At 46.1% G+C, this 22,588-nt stretch overlaps 1 protein-coding gene across 8 annotated transcripts in view; it reads left to right on the top strand.

Annotated features, from left to right (window-relative positions):
- Positions 1-22,588, top strand: part of CHD2 (chromodomain helicase DNA binding protein 2) — an 84,937-nt gene that overhangs the window by 49,343 nt on the left and 13,006 nt on the right. For all 8 annotated transcript variants that reach the window (XM_048317557.1, XM_048317558.1, XM_048317559.1 and 5 more), the window contains 23 exons: positions 3,891-3,952; positions 5,194-5,316; positions 5,625-5,771; positions 6,659-6,792; positions 7,438-7,663; positions 8,390-8,490; positions 9,142-9,186; positions 9,339-9,514; positions 10,187-10,311; positions 10,917-11,133; positions 11,758-11,847; positions 12,733-12,923; positions 13,934-14,122; positions 14,596-14,758; positions 15,129-15,281; positions 15,771-15,842; positions 16,918-17,067; positions 17,662-17,810; positions 18,329-18,425; positions 19,149-19,241; positions 19,725-19,898; positions 20,807-20,982; positions 22,430-22,471. In XM_048317557.1, coding sequence (XP_048173514.1) covers positions 3,891-3,952; positions 5,194-5,316; positions 5,625-5,771; positions 6,659-6,792; positions 7,438-7,663; positions 8,390-8,490; positions 9,142-9,186; positions 9,339-9,514; positions 10,187-10,311; positions 10,917-11,133; positions 11,758-11,847; positions 12,733-12,923; positions 13,934-14,122; positions 14,596-14,758; positions 15,129-15,281; positions 15,771-15,842; positions 16,918-17,067; positions 17,662-17,810; positions 18,329-18,425; positions 19,149-19,241; positions 19,725-19,898; positions 20,807-20,982; positions 22,430-22,471 — 3,095 coding nt within the window. The remainder of the gene's footprint in view (positions 1-3,890; positions 3,953-5,193; positions 5,317-5,624; positions 5,772-6,658; positions 6,793-7,437; positions 7,664-8,389; positions 8,491-9,141; positions 9,187-9,338; positions 9,515-10,186; positions 10,312-10,916; positions 11,134-11,757; positions 11,848-12,732; positions 12,924-13,933; positions 14,123-14,595; positions 14,759-15,128; positions 15,282-15,770; positions 15,843-16,917; positions 17,068-17,661; positions 17,811-18,328; positions 18,426-19,148; positions 19,242-19,724; positions 19,899-20,806; positions 20,983-22,429; positions 22,472-22,588) is intronic.

The raw sequence follows: 22,588 nt of genomic DNA on the forward strand, positions 1-22,588 counted from the left end.
AGCTCCCTGCACTGCCCCGTGACTCACCTGTGCGGGGGAGATGGCGCACAGGTGGAGGTGGTTCTGGTTTTGGGGCCCTTCTCAATCACCATGTCCTCTGAGAGCAGCATTCTGGGTAGGGTTATTTGTGTGTTAGAAATGGTTCCCTTCTGGGGATTTCTGGGCTCCTTGTGTAGGTGTCCGAGGTGCGATCAGGGAGGGTGATAACTCGTGATCAATACCCAGGCGTGGGCTGAGCCATTGGGGAAGTGAAAGCGCAGCTTTGCATAGGAGCACAGAGCTGCTCAGGGGCCCAGAGCTGTCTCCAGGAACAAGAGAATGTGTAAGGTTTTTAGTAAAAACACTACTTCCCCAGGCATTTTCTTTGCAGTTAATAAATCAGCTTCAGGTTTCAGCCAGGGGATGTGAGGAGTACAGAACCAAGTGCCTTTTAGAGTATTCAAATTGAAAGGGGGCAGATTTAGGTTAGATAGATAAAGGAAATTCTTCCCTCTGAGGGTGGTGAGACCCTTGCACAGGGTGTCCAGAGAAGCTGTGGCTGCCCCATCCCTGGAAGTGTTCAAAGCCAGGTTGGATGGGGCTCTGAGCAGCCTGTGATAGTGGAAGGTGTCCCTGCCTATGGCAGGGGGTTGGAACTGGATGGACTTTAAGGTCCCTTCCAACCCAAACCATTTTATCATTCCATCATTCTGTGATTCTGGGGCAGTTGAGAAATTAATGTGCCCCAACCAGACACAATATTTTTACTATAAAAAGAATAGCTTCAGATTGAATTTGGTGACAGATGTCAGTGCATTTTTTCTGTCAAAGAGACGCCTGAAGTCACGCACCAGTGTGTTCTAAAAATACAGCTGGTTTTCCTATTGGAAAAAAAAAAATCTGCTCATTTGCATTTTGGTCAATGCTTTGCCTCATGTATTTCAAATGTTACTAGTCTCACTGAGAAAGAGAAGTTCAGCAGACATAAAACTAACCGGATGAGCTGAGATTCTCCAGCTTTTCTGAAGCACTAGAGCTTGGCTTGCTCTGAAATAAGCAAGTCCTTAGTTTGACTTTAGTCTGAAATACTTACTGGCTCTGTTCAAGCAAGTCATTGTCTCTCCTAATAGGTCCAGAGGCTCACCTGGACCTCCTCTCCAAAAGGCCTGGAATCTCCATTTCTCCTGCCCTGGGCTAGTGGCAAGGACACTTGTGGATAATCTATAGGAGCAGAACTTTGAATTGTTCCGTGTTGCTCTTCTTGGTGCTACATGTGCAGCATCATTATGTTTATCCGGCTTTGCTCCACGGCAAAATGCAGTGTAATTAATTTAGTAAAAGTGTGTGCACTTTATGTGCTGGGAGAGGGAGAGAATTGATGTGAGGAGTCAGTGAGGCATGGAGAGGGAAGGCTGATCCCTTAAGCTGGAGATGGGGAAATTGTAAGTGGCCAGATCCTAGTCCAGCTGGAAGTAGTGGTGCAGGAATAAGTTAGGTAGATTTGTAGTGTTTGATAAAGGGGACCTAGGGAAGACAGGTCATCTTTCCCCTTGGCCACAGCAGCAGCACCCCAGCGGGGCAGCCTGAGCCCAGCACTGGCACTCGCGCTCTGGACCGAGCAGCGTGACCCGAGCACCTCCTGCTGGGCTGACAAAAACCCCACTGGGGACTGGGGACTGGGGACGGACTTTGCCAGTCTAGCTTGTGTCATTCAAGGAGGTAACGTTACTAAAATTCAAGTTGCATGTGATTTCCCAACCAGTCTGTTCCTGATGATGGTGGTGGTGGGCAGACAGGGCCTCAGGTGCACACTCTGGACCTGGCGTGCCCTGGCTCTCTGGCTGTCCTCTGTCCTTCCTTGAACAAGGAATTTGTCACCAGGAGACACGATGGAGCAGGGAGGAGAGGCTAAGGAGCTGCAGTATGGCACTTCCCAGCACTCCATACTGGGATGGGGAGGATGTGGGAGCGCAAGGCAGGCAGGTGACTCAGGCTGGGGACTGGCTGTGTCAGTGGAGATGGAGCTGGGCTTGACATGCATCCAAAACACACAATGGTGTCTTTGAAAAGTGTAAGAGAAGGCGGCTGAGCTGCAGTCACAAGTTACATTTTTCAAGGTGGAAGAGGGGAGGAAAAGTCGAGTCATGAAGAGATTGTCATCAGCTTTGTAGACCCAGCGACAGAGCAGGGAGAGAGTACAGGCATTAGAAAAATGGACACTAGAAGCTTGGAAAAGGGGATTTTGGCACAGAAGTGGAGTTAATTTCAAAGAGCTAAAGATTGTATTTGGTTTTCTCCCAATGTGATCTTCTCTGATGCAGGGCAGAACAGAAATCCATCTCTTTTTACTTGTGGCTTGCCAAAATACAGCAAAAGTAAACGTGCACTGAGGGACAGCTGTTAAAATCATGCCCAATTAGAATGGAAAAGCTTCAGAAAGTGGATAAGAGATTAAAAGAGAAAAGGAAAATTGAGGACTTTTGGATTCTGTGTGTCAAAACAAATCTGTGGAATGCTTGGCTTGTGTTGCAAGGGTAGGTAGGGCTCTCCATGGTGTTTGCCAGGCACTTGCTTCATGCTTGGTAAATGAGACAGGGATTTCATGCAGGCCCGTGAAACAGGTGGATGAACACGTGTTTGTAGTAAGATATGGTGCAAAAGGTGTTACTGTGCCACATGCAAATCTGACACCAAATCCAGGAAAGCTCATGGTCAGACATGGAGTCCAGTATTTTAGTGGATTTTAATGGATACACTGATGCAAGTGAGACAGGCCTTTCTATGGGTGGAAGGAAAGCTGGAAAATGGGAATGAAGGATGCACGTTGCAACTCACACCATTTCACAAGATCCTTGTGTGCACAGCTGTGTGAGCTCTGTCCAGGAGGACAGTGGGGGTGTCAGAGGATGCAAACTGTGGTGATGGACAGACCTGTCCATCATGGCCTGGAGCCAAAGCTGAATACTGTGGCAAAAAGCAGCTAGAGGCGGAAGATTTCTAGTAAGTGTGTGGCGCAAGCAAACTTAGAGGCTACTTCTGTCATTTTAATACTTCTCTAGAAATTTCACATGGGTTTCTTCAGTTTTGTCCCTGCCTATTTGTGTTTTCTGGGGGAAGATAAGAAGTCATGTTGTCTGTGTGGTGATCTGTTTACATGGTTGACTAGTTTTTATGAAAATGGGGTTGTGTACAACCAGCATAAAGAGATTATTTTAGCTATCTTGGTCTGTGGGAATTAGTGACACCCACTTTTAAAATAGTACAGCAAGTAGTTAGAATAACTCTAGATATATTTAGCCACAGAGACTTCACTGGTGGAAACTGTAGGACTAGGAGGAAGGAAAGCAGCAGGACACGGCTCTGACCCAGTTGGGTCCTTGGGACTTTTGCTGTGGCAGAAAAAACCCAACAACAAGACAGGGACACTCTTTTGATGAGAATATTGCCTTTTTATGACAATATTTTTATTTCATTCCTTGCAGGAAGTTTGTGCAATGAAGGCAGAGATCATAATGCATTTGTTGGGATAATTTCACCCATGGGTTTGCAATCCCTGGGGTGTTGCACACACTGCAGGTCTGCCTGCCGGCTGCTGCCATGGTGTCTCTTGGGCACTGGGGGTTGATGCTGAGGGGTGGATGGGTCCTGAGCTTAGGGACTCCAGGATAGGTGATGTTGTAGAGCTCTCCAGGCTTCCTGCAGAGAGTTTCCTTCCTCACATTGAGAGCAGAGCAGCAGGACTGTGCAGCTGAGGTGGTGGTGCTGGGAGGCAGCTGCTCTGCACCAAAGCGTCCTTCAGGCTGCAGGGGAAGGAGCTGGGCTCAGCCCACGGGCACGTGTTTCACTTGCATCCTTGAGAAGACAGTCCAGAGTAAAGCCTACAACCTGATTTTCTTTCTTTTCAATTAAAGGCAAGTAGCGAATCTGAAAATGAGAGCCCAAAAAGAAGACGCCAGAAGCAGTTGAAAAGAAAGTAAGTTTCTAAGGAAAGGGTTTTGAGTGGTGATGCTTTGGTTTATTTCTCAGTACAGTAGCACACTGGATTGTTTGATAGGAGCTGTCAACATGGAGAGCTTGTAAAATAAATAAATACTTCAATATTTCCAGTAATAATACTTTGGATTACTAAAATTGAAGCATGAATATGTATCTATTGATGGATGCAATTTTCCAACTTTTGTTTGTATTTTCCTACTGTGCCTGTGATGGAATCTGAATGAGTCAGGTTCACTTTCTGTTGTCAGTCATTCACTCTTCCATCAGGTTACTGATTCTCCTTCAGAGATACTTAAAACTGTTTAATCCCTTCTCCTCCCACCTTTTTGATTAACTGAGAATAAAATGCCAAATTATTATCCTCTTTTATCTTTTATAACCCTCTATTAAAACAAAAGAACTTCCATAAAGAATGCTTTGGATGTCTGAGCACTGTAAATGAGTGCACTTACAGTCATGTTTTACTGTCTTTTTCCCATCTAAGAAGTACCTTTTAGTTTTTCCAAACACTGAAGTGAAGTAGGGAACCATGAGCTGCCTGATGGAGAAAATCTAAACACAGCCACATGATCCTGCTCACTTTCTCCTGCATCTTGTTTTTTAACTCTTCATTTAGTTGTACCCATCAGTGCAGGAGGGAAGGTGATAAAGTAGAGGGAGGACTGTGGTAATATGAACCTCTCCTGGTCAAGGAGAATGATCTTTGTGGACCCTCTATGTCCCCTTGGAGAGAGGAGGGGCTCCTCCAAAAGGCATTTTGGAGCTGCAGCTTTGTTCTGAGTTGCCCCCAGAGAATGTGCTTCCTTCCACTAATGGTGCAATGTGACTTGGCTTCACACTTGGAAACTTGAATTGACAGGAGAATTTAGATGTCTGGACACTCGTTGTTCCATTTTCTGGGCTCCAAGGTGCTCGTGTAACTGTGCACATTGTGGCTCGTGCTCTGTGACAGTGAGCACTTCTCTTCAGATCCTTCCAGCCCATCTCAAAAATGCAGAGGTAGAGAAAAAAAAATCAATCAAAGCCCTTGCCCACCCAGGTTTGAGCAGTACAGCTCTGCCACCAGCACGTGTTTGCATGTGGTAAGAGCTGCTCTCACTCAAGGCAATCCGGCCTCTGTGTGAACAAAAGCCCAGGTGACTGAGACCCCCCAGGTGTTTGTTCAGGTGTTTGTGTAGAAATATCATTGCCCTTCATGACCTACATTTCTGACCACAGAATTAAATGGAAAAGAGAGGTCTCTGCCGGAGAAGAGGATGAAGATGGAGGGGAGCAAGGCACCAGTGGAGAGAGTGAGCCTGAACCGAAGAAAATTAAAGCAAGAAGGCCTGTCCAAAGGAGGTAAGGAATGGTTGGTTCAGTCTCTTTTTCTGCCTGTGCTGCATGGAGAGGAAATCCCTGTTTGTCACTAACGAATGTGTATTTTTCCTGCAATATTACCCTTGTTTACGGCCTAGTAAACCTAGGGCCTAGTTACTCCCTCATCTCCCCATCTCATGCTCCAGTGAGCAATGGAGTGTTTTCCATGATAGAGCAGATTAAATCCCTTAGGAGTCTAATGTTTGAGACTCGTGCTTCCTTAAAGACTTACTAAAGCAGGTATTTACACAAACCATGCTGTATTATGGCTTTATTAACTCTTATTTTAGAACAGTGGCCAAAACTGGTGTTAAAAAGCCCCACAAAATCCAGCGTGGGAAGAGGAAGAAACCAGACTCATCTGAAGATGATGATGATGATGAAGACGATGAGACCCCCAAGAGACAAACTCGGCGAAGAGCAGCCAAAAATGTCAGGTGTGAAGAAGAGTGGGGTTGCTTGGGGGTGAGAGCTGGCTGGGGAAGGGGGAGCACTGGGGGCCCTGACTCCCTGTGTGGTCCTGCAGAGACCCTGCTCTGCCCTGCAGAGACCTGTGGTTGAGGTGTGGCTCTTTTGACAGGTTCATGCTGGGAACATCCTGGTTTACCTCGTTTTGCCATCTGTGAAGGAGGGAATGTTTACCAGTCCCTCTTAGAGAAACGTGAGGAGGTTTGCATGATATTTGTAAAGCACTCTCAGATGAGATTAATAATTGCAAATAATAGATGAAAATGAGCAAAAGGGAGGAGCTGTGCTGGACTGGACCAATTGTCTCAGAGTGGCTGATAGGTAACGCCCTGGGACAGAGTGTTGAGACAGGGTGGAGGTAAAGCTTTATCCATTCCCCAGTGTACCTTCTCACCTTTCGGGCAGTCCCAATAAGGGACTTGCAAAGAGCCGTTCAAATGATATTTTGTGGTGGTTAAACATTCATCAAAGATGAGAAGTGCAGTTCCTAGGGCAGTGTAGGCACCCGTGCAGCCTCTGCAACCTCCATAGAATAATCTTTCCCTCAACAGTGGAGACTTTCTCGGTTATGGCCTTGCTTCTGCTGCAGAGATTGTTCCACCTTATGAATCATCTGATGTTGGCCACGGTCAGAAAAATTATATGGGCAAGATAGAGGATTAGTCTGATAAAGTGTAGCTGTTTAAGTGTCTTGGGGAAAAATAGTGAATGGATGAGTTAAGGCATGCGTGTGCTGAACGTGCACTGAACCACGGGATAAATGCTGGAGAAGGTGCTCCAGTCTGAGCCATTCTCTGTGTTGGTGGGCTGGGAAGAATTAAGGGTTTTATATCAGTTTGGTTTTGATCTTATTCAGCTACAAAGAGGATGATGATTTTGAGACGGATTCTGATGACCTGATAGAGATGACTGGGGAAGGTGCTGATGAACAACAAGACAACAGTGAAACTATTGAGAAAGTCTTGGACATCAGGCTTGGAAAAAAGGGAGGTGCGTGGCTCTGGAAGAAGCCTTTATTTCTGATGGCAATCGCACGTGCTCATGGTTTCTTTGAGCTGGTGCAATGCTTTTGTAACTTCGAAGTGGGGCCAAGGGTTGTTTCAGTGCTTTTCATCTTTTCCTCTGTGCCTCTTATTTATGTCTTGTAATATGTAATAGCTTTTGTAACATATAATATTTAAAATCCTAAAATCTCTATAGTTTATGTACTCGGCAGCTTTCATTTAGCCTGCACGCATTTTAGAGATGCAGTCATTTCTGCTTTTCTTTGCTTTGAAATATAAAACAGATCTAAGAGAGTCAGTTTTCATGGCCCCTTTGACAAAGCCATAATGAAAATAAAGCCAATGTTTTGTTCTCAAAGCCTTACAAAAATGTTTTGTAAAACTGAATGGTTGTGAACACTTTCAAGGGGCCTTTGAATTATACTTAAAGAAAAGCTACTTATGACAGCTTTAAAAAGATTCTGCTGTAGGGAAAACTTTTGTGTGCCTGCCTTACAGAGTTGCAGAATCTGTCGGATGCTCTTTGTGCTCCCGCAAAAGATGTATTACAAGAGTAACTTCCTGCTCTAATGCAGTTAATGCCCAGTGGTTGATAATGAAGGTACCAAATGCAGGCTGGTCTCTCTTGCAGCCATTGGAGCTTCCACCACGGTGTACGCGACCGAGGCCAACGGCAACCCCAGCGCTGACTTCGACCCGGAGAAGGATGAGGGGGAAGTTCAGTACCTGATCAAATGGAAGGGCTGGTCATACATCCACAGCACGTGGGAGAGCGAGGAGTCCTTGCAGCAGCAGAAAGTGAAGGGCCTGAAAAAGCTCGAAAACTTCAAGAAAAAAGAGGAGGAGATCAAGCAATGGTAGGCTTCACTCCAGGCAGTGATTTGGCCTTGGGCAAGTAATTTTCAGCCAGAGGTTTGAGGAGTCGTGACTGAAAATGTTTGATTTCTTCTTACAAAGTATGTTTCATGTGCACTCTGGTCTCTCTTTGCCTGCTGAGGAATGTCCCCCTCACAGAAATAATGTCTGCAGTGTGGATGGCTGTAAAATGGAGAGGGCAAGGCATAAGTTCACGCTGTTGCTGCTTCCTAGGCTTAAGAATTGGGAGAGCTGGTGACAAATAAATGGTGCACAGACTCACCTGGCCCAGGAGGTGCTGTGAGGGCTTGCAGCCTTACTAACTCTTGTTAATTGTGGGCATCTCTGTGTACAAGTTTTTGCATCAGTTTATGTCCAGCTTCCCCAGGAACTATAATGGGAAGCTATGGTGTATTTCCAAAGTGGTAAAGCTGGAGTAGCAGCTTCCATCTCTATTTGATTCCTGTTTTGAGACTGATTCTTGCATCAGAATAAGGCAGCGTTTAACAGGGAGGCAATCTCAACATCTATGACATTTGCTTCTCAGCAATAATTTATAATTACAGGAAATTTAAGAAACATGTCATATAGCAGTAGTTTGCTCCTGTGACTTGTCTGAATGTCAGAGCCGTGTAGGCAAGTAGATTTTCTATATGTAACATCCATGAGCACTATGACAGAAGCATTATAGTGGGTTGTTTTTTTCTTTTGGGTTATTTTGCATCTAGGCTGGGCAAGGTATCACCTGAAGATGTAGAATATTTCAACTGCCAACAAGAGCTGGCTTCAGAGCTGAACAAACAGTATCAAATAGTGGAGAGGGTAATTGGTAAGTGGAGCCAAGACTTTGGTAAAGGGGTGAAGTGGGAGTGGGAACTTTAATCCATGTGACAGCAGAAGGAGTGTGAAGCTCTCTCTTCTTCCCTGTCCTCCAGTATCCCTGAAGAAAAAACCCCCGGTATTTAGTGTATTTCATTGTGTGAAATTTAGGAATTTGGACAGTAGAAATCCAGGTTTACAGATTTGTATTTACAAGCAATACAAATAAGTGACTCTGCTTGCCTGGATTATGGGATGACGCACTTGTTTCTGAGGGGCTGCTGAAGTTCTTTGTCTTGAACCCTTTGGATGCAAGATGTTTGTTTCCAAAGCAGCAGCATGGGCGTGGCTTTTGTGAGGACCACTTTCCGGGGTGTGGTTGAGGATGGGGTTAGGCTGCAAGGCAGCTCAGGGGTGAGATTTTCATGATTAATTCATAAAAATAAAAACAGAACTTACTGAGTGCTTTGGTAATATCACAGTCATGTCAGTCAGAAGTGCCAGCACCCAGCTGCTTTGGGAATTGGTGTGGAGAGCTGTTTAACCTATTTCCAGTAGAATTCCTGTAAAAACGTGGGTGTGAGGCAGTGATCGCCTGCCCTGCTCCCTCTGCTGGCTGCCAGCATTCCAACCCTCCCTTCCCTTCTCTCTCCAAACACAGCTGTGAAGACCAGCAAGTCTGCCACGGGACATTCAGATTTCCCAGGTAAAAGAGCATTTTTTTGGTCTCTCTACACTTTTCCTATGAGTCAAGAACTGTCCTGTGGCTGTCCGGGCAGTTCAGCCTGTGAACTGCACTTGTGGTTCAGCTGCTCAACCTCAGGTGCTGAGCTTTGGGCTTTTTGGCATATTTTACAGCAAACAGTCGCAAAACATCCTCGAATGACCCCGAATACCTGTGTAAGTGGATGGGGCTGCCCTATGCTGAGTGCAGCTGGGAAGATGAGGCTCTGATCAGCAAGAAATTTCAGCACTGCATTGACAGCTTCAACAGTCGTAACAACTCCAAGACGATTCCCACCCGGGACTGCAAGGTTTGCTGGCTTCTCTTCTTTCCTTTGCTGGGTTCCTCCAGGCTGGGGGAAGATGCAAGCAGTGGGAACATGAAATTTTTTCAGGATAAATGTCAGAGAACATTTTCCCATCCTCCCACCTGTGTTTGAAGGGTTGTTTGCTGTTCTCGTATTGTACTTCAAGCAGAATGCGAACCCCTTTGAGTTTCATTTACTCTGTGCACAGTGAGAACGTTATGTCCCCCTGGGGAGTGGGAGGCTTAATTAATCCTTGCAAAGTGCTTCCTCCTCAGAAGGAGCTGCAGCAGTTTTAATATCAATTGGATGAAAAAACAGCACACCTGGGAAAAGAGGAAGCCTGCAAGATGCTGATGCAGTGAAGGAGAGGGACAGGAATAATGGGAGAAAAACCAAAAGAGGACAAAGAAGGAAGTGGAGCTTGTTCCAACTCCTGTGCATTTTGTGCAGCTTACTACACTCTTGGGGGACTCAGAGCCCTGATCATAAACCAGCAGGCAAATCACAAGAAATGCAGACAGAAGCACTGGCTAGGAAAATGTGGATGGACTTGAACCAGTGAAGAGATAGGCACTCTTTGCTGAATTCATAGATTTCATTGCTGAATTTTCAGCCTTTCAGCTACTGACTATTTGGTCTTTTTCTTTGATAGACTTATGGCAGCATGTCTTTCAGGTGTTGAAGCAGAGGCCGAGGTTTGTTGCCTTGAAGAAGCAGCCCTCGTACATCGGTGGGGAGAACCTGGAGCTGCGGGATTACCAGCTGGAGGGCCTCAACTGGCTCGCTCACTCCTGGTGCAAGTATGTACAGAGGCTGTGATGTTCATTCTGTGGCTTTTTTGTCCCAGAAGGATTTGGCACTCCTCTTTTCAAGTGAGGTCTTTACCTACCCTCCTTCTGCAGCTTGGAAGATTCCAAATATTATCATGCCTGGCTGCATTGCAGACACGAATGCAGACATGCAGACATGAATTTAAGAAACCTTGTATGAAAACAAAAAGCATTTTCCCTGTCTGGGCCTGTTCACATGCTGAATTTGTGTGAGTCTGGCACATATCAGCCCTAGATTTCCATTGACTTAATGGGAAAAAAAGGTTTCTGGCTCAGTGTGCTTTTATACTCATTGAAGTCTTTGAGAAATGTCCTTCTAAAATTAGGCCACTGATTCCCCTCTGCCTTTGCCTGTTTTCCTCCAGTTTGGAGTCATCATAGTTAATTTTTGCATGTTATTGTGCCATGTTCAGTCTGGCCGTCCCTGGGATCCACTTGGAATTGTTCAAATAACACTTTTTGCACTGCCCCTCTCTGTCCTTGTTGTGGATTGCTGTTCACGTGGAGCACAGTAAATTCAAAGTGGCAGAAACATGCATTCAGGCAGCATTTTTGTTTGTTCTCCTCTTTCTCAGGAACAACAGCGTGATCCTGGCTGATGAAATGGGACTAGGCAAGACAATTCAGACCATATCATTCCTGTCCTACCTGTTCCATCAGCACCAGCTGTACGGCCCTTTCCTGGTGGTCGTGCCCTTGTCCACCCTCACCTCCTGGCAGAGGGAGTTTGAAGTGTGGGCGCCCGAGATAAACGTGGTGGTTTACATTGGAGACCTCATGAGCAGGAACATGGTGTGTAATCAGAGAGCAAAGGGTGAGGGCTCAGGGAGAAGCACTGGGTGCAAAGCAGCAGCTTGTGTGTGATGTGTGTGACACACAGTCAGCTGGAGAGGCTGGTGGATAGTGCTGGCAGCACTGCAGGCAGCTGGAGCTGGTGTAGCTGAGCATGTGGGTGTAATTCCCTGCTGCAGGGAATTTTCTGCTTTATTTTCCCTCTTGGAGTGAGTGCAGGAGTACTGGCTTCTCTCAGAATCTGGAAGCCAGTACTGCTCTGGGCTGAAACATGCAGTGAGGAGTCCAGCAGTGTAAAAGTGCTTGTCTTCAGTGTTTGGAGCTATTCAGACAACAGAGCACACAAGTGTTGGGACTCTAGTGGTGTCCACAGTGAGGTGATGTGTTCATTAATGTCACGACAGCAAGCTGACCTTATTTTGCTACCTGTGCAAGGGCAGTTGAACAATGTGTGCACTAAAACAAGTTGTTCCTAGGGCACATTGAGTTCATCAAATGGCACCTTGGAACAACAAGGGTTTGGACTTTGTTGGAGTCTCTGGCTACAGCTACACTAAAAGAACAATTGTTAACTCTTTCCTTTTGATAACATGTGTTGAAGTCAACTTTTGTGTCCCCTCACAGATACGTGAATATGAGTGGATCCATTCTCAGTCTAAAAGATTGAAATTCAATGCACTTATCACAACATACGAGATCCTCCTGAAGGATAAGGTGAGTAATGGTCCAAGGATGTTTTTACTTAGACTTTCTCTCATTTTCAAACGGAAAGCCAGTCCTCAGCTAGTGGGTTTCACCTCTTCCCTCTGTGGTGATGGAGAACTACAGCCACTATTTGCTTTTTCTTGCCAGTAATGCACAGGGAATGTGGGGCACATGTTACAGTGTCTTCACTCTTGTACTGCACAGTTGTGCCATTCTTTTTACATGAAAGACATCTGACAGTATCCAGCAGTACCTGGATTTTTACCTGGTTTAATTTAGGCTTGTTAGGAGGACAAAACATTACACTGAACCTCTGGCCACAGTGTTAACAGTATTTACATTTTTACATCCACAAGAAATTTGTCGGCTTAGGAAATGTTCATCAGCCCTGTCAGTGTATCACTGAGTCCTAGCAGAAAACAAAAAGCTTAAAAAAAAGAAAAAAATTAAAATCAAAACTCTTGGATTATCTGAACTTTTTAGGCTTGTTAATCTGCTCTCCTGTTCTTGCTGCAGTGGGGCTAGTGCTACCCAGGGCCCCAAGGGTATGGAGAAAGTGGGGAGTAAAGAGCTGGGAAAGGACTGTGCTTTCTGGGTAAAGCAAAGGAGGATTAGAGTAGGTGTACTTGCTGCAAGACTACTGAGATACAGCAGGAGTGTGTTACAGCATGGCTAATTTCCACCGTTTCCTTTCTGGGAAGACACCTTGGTCCCCAGATTTTGTTAGCAAGAAAATCCTGCAAGCATCCAGCCGCAGGGCTGGGGCAGGACATGCTGGACAGCACACACTGCAGGGCTTTCTGCCCTTGGAGAGAGACACATGTGCAAGGTGGTGGGGCCTGTCTGACCCAGCGTCTCCTCGGCGCCTGTGTTTTTTTCCTTCTCTTCCTCCAGACTGTTCTGGGAAGCATTAACTGGGCCTTTCTAGGCGTGGACGAAGCCCATCGGTTGAAAAATGATGACTCCTTGCTGTACAAAACATTGATTGATTTTAAGTCCAACCACAGGCTGCTGATCACCGGCACCCCGCTTCAAAACTCGCTCAAGGAGCTCTGGTCCCTGCTGCACTTCATCATGCCAGAGAAGTGAGTCTCCTTCTGGGCCTTCCAAGAAATGTCTCGGTCCATTCTCATCTGTTAAATAGGCTCAAGGGAGTGCAGAATGGCAGAAATCCCTGAATTAAATCCCTGAATTAAACTCAGTGGTGTGACAGCAGTGACAGGAGAACAGACATTAGTTGGGAAAATCAAAGGTTAAATAACTAACACAAGGAGTATTTCTGGCAGCAGACTGAATGGGGAAACCTGATACATGGCTTTCAAATCTGTCTGCTGTCTTCCAGCCATCTCTAAAAAGCTAAACTCGTTTTAAGAAAATCTTCTCAGCCATTTCTGAGGTTTCCTGTACACTGTGGTTCAGGCACCCCTGCCAACCATTTCATGGCAGCTCTGGGGTGCTGTCTGGCTGATTGTGTGTCTACAGTGTAACAAATGTTTTGTTTTCTTTAAAATAAAATGAGCTATGGGCATCTCTAAGGCTAAGGCAAGCATGCCCCAAAGTTCACTAAAATGATGTTTGACTGCAAGAAGAGCTGTCCCCCAAATTCTTTTTGTTGGATCACAGAAAGAGTGAAGGAGAGGCTTGAGGTCTCCCAAGTGGAGGAGAGCGGATCTCCACATTTCAAAGGAGCTGTCAGAGGAGCCAACAATCCCAAAAGAGCCTTCAGAGCAGGGTAAAACAGTCCAGTTGTCAAAGCCCTGCCTCAGGGAGGCACCGCGGAAAGTTCAGAAACTACTGCCAGGTAAATGCCAACAGAGTAAAATAGTGGGGGACTTGGGATTTTGGGTCCTGGGAGTCAGTGTGGAGCTCAAATATAAGATGTTAGGAAGGCATCTAAGGCCAGAGAGCTTCTAGCTTTGCCAGCCATCTGTTTAGTTAACCTGAGCAGAGTGAACCTCTTGTCTTCCACTGTGTTTCCATTAAACTGATGGTCTCCTGTCTTGTGGTGGAGCAGGAGTGTATCCAATAGATGCTGTTTGGTGCCATAAGACAAGAGATATTCTGACCCTTCCTTTCTCTTCCTTTCTGTTGCCAGGTTTGAGTTCTGGGAGGATTTTGAAGAGGACCACGGGAAAGGTAGAGAGAATGGCTACCAGAGCCTCCACAAAGTCCTGGAGCCGTTTCTCCTGCGCAGAGTGAAGAAGGATGTAGAGAAATCTTTGCCAGCCAAAGTGGAGCAGATCCTCCGGGTGGAAATGTCTGCTCTGCAGAAACAGTATTACAAGTGAGTCACTGAATAAGTTACTGGGAGTGCCAGTAGAAATGGACACGTCTTTATGTGGTCCTTGGCAATATGTTCCTTCAGAGGGCAATGTGACACCATCACCTGTAGTACTGGGAGCTTCCCAGTAGGAATATGAGGTAGGGTGGTTGGTATCTTTCCTTCTGGGAGATGCTTTTATAGAGTGATACAGTTCAACTGGCCAGTTTTGCAAGACAGAGGTTATGTCTTTCCTGGGGGAGTGAAAATACGCACAAAATTGGCAGGCTGTTGAATATTAAACTGTGATAATATCAACAAGAAAGTCAGGTCAGGGTTTTTAGGGAGGAAAGAGCAGTATTCTGTAAGAGAAGTGAGGAGAGATGGAGGGCGGGAAGTAGACTGATGCCTGAATGAGCTCTTCCTGAAGGTTTTGTTCCTCCAAGACTCTGCTCTGCACTGAGTGATGATCTGGGCTTTAATTTTCCTGCCTGCAGGTGGATTTTGACAAGAAACTACAAAGCTCTTTCAAAGGGAACAAGGGGAAGCACATCTGGTTTCCTGAACATTGTGATGGAATTGAAAAAGTGCTGCAACCATTGCTACCTTATCAAACCTCCTGAGGAAAACGAGAGAGAGAATGGCCTTGAGACCCTGCAGGTGAGTGGTGTCCTTGGTCACCACCTTTTTTCCTTAGATTTCATTCTTTTGTCCTCCCAGCAGGATAATATCTGGTGAAGCTTTAGCTTCTGTGGCTTCTCCTTTAAAAATAGTCCTCACAGCTAAGCCATTTGAACCCCCAGCCCTGCACTTCCACTGTAGGCAACATTTTATGGCCTTCAAGAGCAGGAGTTGCAGGCAGTGTAAGATCTCTCTTGTGTGATGCATTGTGTGTGGCCTCTGCTGTGTAAACCCATATGATTAGATTAGAGATATACAAGAGATGCATGACCCCAAAAGGAGCAGGTCTGTGCAGGTCTCTGTGTGATGTACATAAGGGTAAGATTGGAAATGATGGTTATTTCTTCAGTCTCTGGTCAGGAGCAGTGGAAAGCTGATTCTCTTGGATAAGCTGCTGACCAGGCTGCGGGAGAGAGGCAACAGAGTGCTGATCTTCTCCCAGATGGTGAGGATGCTGGACATCTTGGCAGAGTACCTGACTATCAAACACTACCCTTTTCAGGTGAGAAACATCAGCATGGAAAACAATGTGGGTCCCCTTGAAAGTGGGAAAAAGTGGAGGGAGCTTCAGCAATGGGAGTCACTGAGTTCCCCAGAGGCTGGTGGCTGGGATTACAGGTGGCACTTACTGGTGGCAACTGGGATGTCCCTTCATTTCGGGATGGCCCCATCTCTGCAAAACTCCTCTGACAGGCCACTCCTGTGATATCACTGTCCTGTGATAAACCCTGAGGAGAGGACAGTGAGCACAGAGAGCCTGGCTGGGAGCCTGTAACGGGAGCTGTGGTGTCACCCGCTGTGTGCCTGCTCCCCGAGCATCCCCCAGCCCTTGTGACACAGCTGAGGCAGTGCAGTTATTTTTAATTGGCGGCTATTTTTAACAATTAAACGCTGCAGGCTGCAAAGGGGGCTGTAGGGCTGACAGCACTCGGGTGCAGCCCTCAGGGCTCCTTTACCTTCTTTCTTTTATCATTATTGTTGATTTTTCCAGCGCTTGGACGGCTCGATCAAGGGGGAGATCCGAAAGCAGGCGCTGGATCACTTCAACGCCGACGGCTCCGAGGTACCGCAGGCGTGGGCAGAGGGTTTGTGGCTGAGCCACAGGTTGTGTCTGACAAGAGGGGATTAGTTCAGTTCAGTTCTTTTTACAGTACCCCAGGTACTTTTAAAGACACAGATATGGCAGGTTTTGCAACTAGCCATGTTGCTTATTTTAAATCTCCCACATCCAAGGAACAGGCTGTGAGCCACATCTCCAGAAAGTCCTGAAGAAGCTGGGAAGAGCCAAAATTTAGCAATTCTCTCCCTGTTGGTCTGGAGAATGAGATGGTTGCTGAGTGATTCCAGTCTGAAGCTGGTTTTGGATATAAAATGGCAGGATTTTAAGTGCTGGCAGGCAGTGAAGTCTGATGTTGGAGGTGAAAGTCTCCAGTGTAATAGGAGAGGGCATCTGAAGCCTCTCATCTGGGCTTGCTGACTCACAGTGACTGGTGCAAGACACTTGTTTTTGTGTCAGTCAGCCCAGCTGTGAGAAATACCTTTCCTCACTCTAGAAGCCTGAGCTGGAGCAGAATTCTTGGCTCACACAGGAGTTGGGAGAGATCGTGGTTGTGGGAAAGTTAACAAAAGGAAGTGTGAGGAGGGAAGGAGCAAGAATGCCCATAGATCCCCTGTCCTGAGGGCATCTGTGGAGGTTCAGGCATCTTGGCTCTAACCTGGCACAGTCTGTTCATTGCTGATCTCATTCCTAACAGGATTCAGGCAATAAAAACCTGGTGTTTGCCTGCTGCTGTTGTAGGAATCTGGTGGGCAATGTGGTCTGACCTTCAAAAGTGACTCCAAGGTGCCCTTGCCTTGAGCTGCTTGTGTTGCTCTCCCGTGTTGATTCATGTCTGGAGTAGCACACCCTTCACCTGGGCCAGCACTGCCTAACTCTGGGTCTGGGCTCAAAGACTGGTGCTGCTCAGCCTGCATGAACAGGGTATATGGGAAGGAAATAGTTTTTCAACTTTAAAAAGCATGAGTGCAACAGAGCCTTCCCTCCATTTCCTTGTACAGTTTTTGAGTCACCATTGCCATTTTATACCCACAGTTACAAGTTGGTTAACTCATGGATACTTCTGTTTTTTCCTTCCCAGGACTTCTGTTTCTTGTTGTCAACACGAGCTGGGGGGCTGGGAATAAATTTGGCCTCTGCTGATACTGTTGTTATCTTTGACTCGGACTGGAACCCCCAAAATGATCTTCAGGCTCAGGCCCGAGCTCACCGGATCGGACAAAAGAAGCAGGTGAGAAGAGTTGCCTGGGTTGTTTTCACTGTGCCTTCAGTGTGTGCATCTAAACAGCCTCTCACCTCACCAGAGCTTCTGAAAACATGGGCTTTTTGTCCCAGTCCTTGCTCCAGAGAGTGCTGCCCAAGGGAATCTCATTTAAAAAGTAGGAGACAAAAAACCATCCCAGATTTGCCAGATCCCAAGTCTTTCTGTTGTTTTTGAACAAACCCAGAACCCAACCCATGGAATTGCACTTCTCAGCCTAGTCCTAGTGGACTTTGTTCTTTCTTGCCCTGATAAAAAGTAGAACATCCGCCTTTACTAGGGGTTATTAGATATGTGAAAAGCTTGGTGCTAGTTTGAATTTAGAGTGGTTGTTTCAGAAGATTTTTACTCTGTGCTTAGGCACACTACAAGATCTGTGTTAACCATCCTGATTTTAACTGGATCTCCTGAGATACAAAGAGAATGTGCTTGTTTTTCTTCTGAAAAAGCACATCTGTACATGAAGACACAATGCCAGCAGCCCAGTGAAAACAGCTGAGGGATGCATTGCTATATCAGCAGAGCCTGTCCAGGAAATAGCTGTGTTCTCCTTTTGCCACTCAGGTGAATATTTACCGCCTGGTCACAAAGGGGACAGTGGAGGAGGAGATCATTGAGAGAGCCAAGAAGAAAATGGTGCTGGATCATTTGGTTATCCAGCGTATGGACACCACTGGCCGGACTGTTCTGGACAACAACTCCGGGAGATCCAAGTATGTGACTGTGTCAGGAGGCAGAAATGTCTGGAACTCGTGGCATAACCAGCTTCACTTGCTGGCATTTTCCAGTATTTATTTGATAAAGTACAGGGCAGAAGGCTAATAAGTAATGGCAGCTTCCACTGATTTGGCTTCTGCAGCCATTAATTTGGACACATAGAATAAAGATGATGAGACATTAAAAATGAGTTTTAGTGTATTACTTGTTTTTCCTTCTGTCTTCCACCCAGAGATCATCCTGGTCTGAGGGAACCTGGCTGTGGAACAGCTGCATTTTGGCAGTGACCTCAGATTTTCTTCATTTCCCCCAGTAGATGGAGGTGGTTCCCATTGCAGTCTTTGTCTGTGCTAGAGCAGAAAAGAGATTAATAACAAAGCTTTTTATAGTGCTGGGTAGACAACTTACTCCTTGCTTCAATTAGGAAAAACTTCGGTATGGTTTTGTGCTGTAGCAGTTCTGAACAGCAGTTCTGAAGCTCAAAACACCTTTTCCTTCTCGTTTGTTCTTGCAGCTCAAATCCCTTCAACAAAGAGGAGCTGACAGCTATTTTGAAGTTTGGAGCTGAAGATCTTTTCAAGGAGCTTGAAGGGGAAGAGTCAGAGCCTCAGGTAGTTTGAAATTGAAATCACATAACAGTTTGTAGTGCTCTGCAGGTCTACAAGAGGGACTGTGTGGGGTTGCTCTTGCTTTGTTCTTGCCATGTGCATGAGAGCAGACAGGTGAACACGGGTTCTGGAGTAGCTGAAAGCAGAGTCTGGGGCTGGGGGACAAGGGGCTTGTGAGAGCCTTATTGTTGGGAATTAAATAGTAATGGTCACCAAGGGAGTCCCTTGGCTCCTGAGGATTGTTAGCTAGTGACAGCACAGCCTGCTGAAGGCTCCTCTCCCTGGCTCTTCTGAGCACTTGTTCAGCATCCCTTTTTTGGTGGCTCTGAGCGAGGCGGGAGTCAGCACAGTGCAGTGAACAGGTTGCTCTCTCCTGCCTCAGTGCAGCATTGCTTGATAGTTTAGCATTGAGTGTTTTGCCCAATTCTCTTAATGGTCCAAGCAGCAGAGCTTCCCCCCAGGGAAACAGTCCACAGCTCATACATCTCACTGCCTGGAAATTTTCCCCACTGTTCTGCCTTGATGGTCCTTTCCTTCTGTTCTGTCACCTAATTTGTACTTTGTTGTACCACTTGAGCTAGTTCATCCTTGACCTCTGGGATGACACCCTGCAGATATTTGCACTTTATTTAGCTCATATCAGCACACGAGTCTGTTCTCAAAGCCTCTTACTTCCTGCTGTGCTCAGCACCCTCCGCTTTATCCCTCCTTCTCCCTGACTGGCAGGAGATGGACATCGATGAGATTCTGCGTCTGGCTGAGACACGGGAGAATGAAGTGTCCACCAGTGCCACCGATGAGCTGCTCTCCCAGTTCAAGGTATGGACCCCCAAGCTCTGGAGTGGGGTGTGGGAATGTGGCTCCCTACACCCTGCCGTGGTGGTGAGGTCAGTAACAGGCAGGAACACCTCGGAGAGATCACAGAATCACAGAATGGTTTGGGTTAGAAGGGAACTTAAAGACCATCCAGTTCCAACCCCTCTGATGTAGGTATTAATTTAATTTCAATAAAGTGGTTTTGAAGGCTGTGAATAAAATGCAGAATTTACCAAATTTGGAAACAAACCCAATAATTTACAAATACTCAGCAGTACTTCTTCAACTGCACGTACTTCCTCAAATGCTGGTAGTCCAAAGACGTGGCAAGGAGCCAGGAACGTAGTGCCATAGGGATCAATTATGAAGTAGTTATGGAAGTGTTGGCAGAGTTCCTATGGAGAAGGAGTTGAGGCTTAGCAGACAACTCTGGGCTGTTCTGCCAGGGGAGGGAATTGCTAAAACTTCTCCTTTGCTTGTAAAAAGGTTGCCAACTTTGCAACCATGGAGGAGGAAGAGACAGAGCTGGATGAGCGGTCCCAGAAGGACTGGGATGATATCATTCCAGAAGAGCAGAGGAAAAAGGTGGAGGAGGAAGAAAGGCAGAAAGAATTGGAAGAAATCTACATGCTGCCTCGAATCCGGAGCTCAACTAAAAAGGTACAGCTCATCTTGAGGGGATGAGAGGCAGGAGGCGAGAGCTGGCAAAGGGAATGCTCAAGGGAAGCCTCCTTGCCATCTAAGCTTCTTTCCCTCCTCCAAAGTTGGTTGGGAATGAAGCACAGAGGTAGTACAGTGACCTCTTGTTGGCATCGTGCATTGGACCAATGGGTTGGGATGCAGTGTGAGGGCCTAGACTGGACTTGGTGTGACTCATCTCATCTTAGCAGATAAAATAAAAAGAATCCGTAGTGACCACAAAGCAAAGTATCCAATTGTACTGGGTTTTGCTGCAGATTTTGCCATTTTTTGGCCATCTCTTTTCCTTGGACTGTCTAGCTCCCTGGGTGGCTCTTGCCTAAATGTGGATCCTGAGGGGCCAAAGAGATGGTGTCTTCCCAAGTTCTTTAGGTAATGGGATCCACCCCAATCCAAAAGAAAGTTGGCTGTGCAAGGATGCTCTGCTGGGACATGGGACTTTAAGAGGGTAGAACTGTTCTTTGGGGTGAGCTGGGGAAAAACATTGAAGTGAAAAATACAGAGAAGGATCATTCATGTAGGATGAGTCCAGATTAATTTCTGACGTTGTCCTGGTTTTCAAAATAGTCTAAGGGACTGTGGCACAAACCCACAGAAATCAGTATTTTAACATCTCTTAGTAGATCAAAATGGAATTGTGAAACTGGTGGCTGTAAAGGGAGGATGACCACCAGAGCCTCAGCCAGCTGGGAGCTGCAAGGTGTGCTGCCTCTCTGGGTTGGTTACATGGGCTCCTGCATCCTCAGGAATGGATGCCGAGGTGTTTTACAGTCCATTAAATACTGCCAGTGCACGGAGGGACAGAAAAGGTTGTTAGCTGATTAGATTAGCAGTTGATAACTGTACTGCTGTTTCTCTGGCCCGTGCAGGCTCAGACAAATGACAGTGAATCGGATGCAGAAACCAAGAGGAGGCTTCAGAGATCATCTGGATCAGAAAGCGAGACTGACGACACCGACGACGAGAAGAGACCGAAGCGCAGGGGACGCCCTCGGAGTGTTAGAAAAGACACTGTGGAAGGATTTACTGATGCTGAAATCAGGAGGTCAGTGCTGGGCACAAGAGACACTTCAGAAAACAAATACAGAAATCCCATGCAGGTGGAGAAAATTCCAGACTAATCCAGGAAGTGATCACCTGTAAGCATGTCAGTGGTTAGGCGGAGCTGGTTCACTGGGACTGCTTCTGTGCCTTTTTATAATTCAGTTTGATCCCAGCTGATGACCTTAACATTCAGATCAGTGCAAATTAGACTGGGTTGTCTTTAGTCAGGCTGCTGTGGAGCTGGTACCTTCCTAAAATTAATCCGTGTTTAACTGCCCTTCCTGGGCCAAGTGCATCAAGCTAATGCCATATAACATGTGAGGTCTTAGGTGCCATGAGCGGCAGAGCTGGAGAAACCAAGGACTCTGGCTTTCCTGACATTTTTCTGGCAGTCATCCTGCTGATTTAAGCTCTAAGTGAAAGGTAGGCTCTGGCAAAAGGACCCCATGAGAAGCATTGGTGCTGTTGATCTGAGACCTGTGTGTCAGTCCCTGATGTCAGCTGGGGACTGAATTCCAGAACATTATTTTCTTCTATCTTCAAATTCTTGAGTCTTTTCCAAAGATCTTTGTCTTACAACTCTGCCCAGATGTTCAGCCAAAGATGGAAAAGAGGGGGTTGTGAGTTTTCCTTAACTCTCTCTATCTCTGAGCTGGTGTATTTTTAAGCAGGAGATATCAGGAGTTTTTGGGCTGTGAAGCTGCCCCATAATCATCTTGCAACCATGGAGCAGGAAGGATATGCTGCAATATAACAGCCATTTAGGTTATTGTGATGTAGCAGAAAGAGGCTGAAAGAATACAAAATGAAAAAAAGAAGGCAAAAAAATAACTAATTTCAAAAATAACCTGTAGTTGTAGCCATTGTGTCTGCTCCCAGCTCAAGGCAATGTTTGATTGCAGCAACTCTTGCCCTAAAGTCGTGTTAGCCACAGCAGGGATTTTCACAATAAAAATAAGACATGAAAATAAATAGCAAACCTCGTCTGCAAACCTTTGTGATGGATTGAACCACATTTGGCTCTTCTGTGATGGGTTGCTACATTTGCAGCCTGAGCTTTAAAATTACTAATGACATTGATTTAATGCCTCTTTTCTTCCTGGAAAAATGAAGTTAATAATTACCAACATGGTGTGAGCCAGTGCTTTCTTCTATTTTTTTTTTTTTTCTCTACAGTTACCACTCTCCTCTTTTTTTTTTTTTTCCCTCATCTGTCAAACACTCACCATTTATAATAATCTTGTGTTCTTCTCCAGCCAAGGTCACAAAACTCTTTGTGGGGGCTAATGGATGAGGCCTCCCAGTGCGGAGGGATGCTGAGCTGATCAGTGGGGAATGCAAGGGTGATAATGTGACAGGCTGTAATTAATATATCCAAGCAAATTTGTGATATTGGACCTACTTTTTATGGCAGTTAGTTTAGTTCTTGATTTTTTTTTTCTCCTTAGGTTTATCAAGGCTTACAAGAAGTTTGGATTGCCTCTTGAACGGTGAGTCCCATCCTGGCCCCGCTCCAGAGGGGAAGCATGGAGGCACGGGGTACTTGCGAGCACAGCCAGACACACATTGCTCTGGGTGTGTGACACAACCTCCATGGACAGCACAAG

Source organism: Corvus hawaiiensis, chromosome 13 (assembly GCF_020740725.1).
Source record: "Corvus hawaiiensis isolate bCorHaw1 chromosome 13, bCorHaw1.pri.cur, whole genome shotgun sequence".
Taxonomy (NCBI): domain Eukaryota; kingdom Metazoa; phylum Chordata; class Aves; order Passeriformes; family Corvidae; genus Corvus; species Corvus hawaiiensis.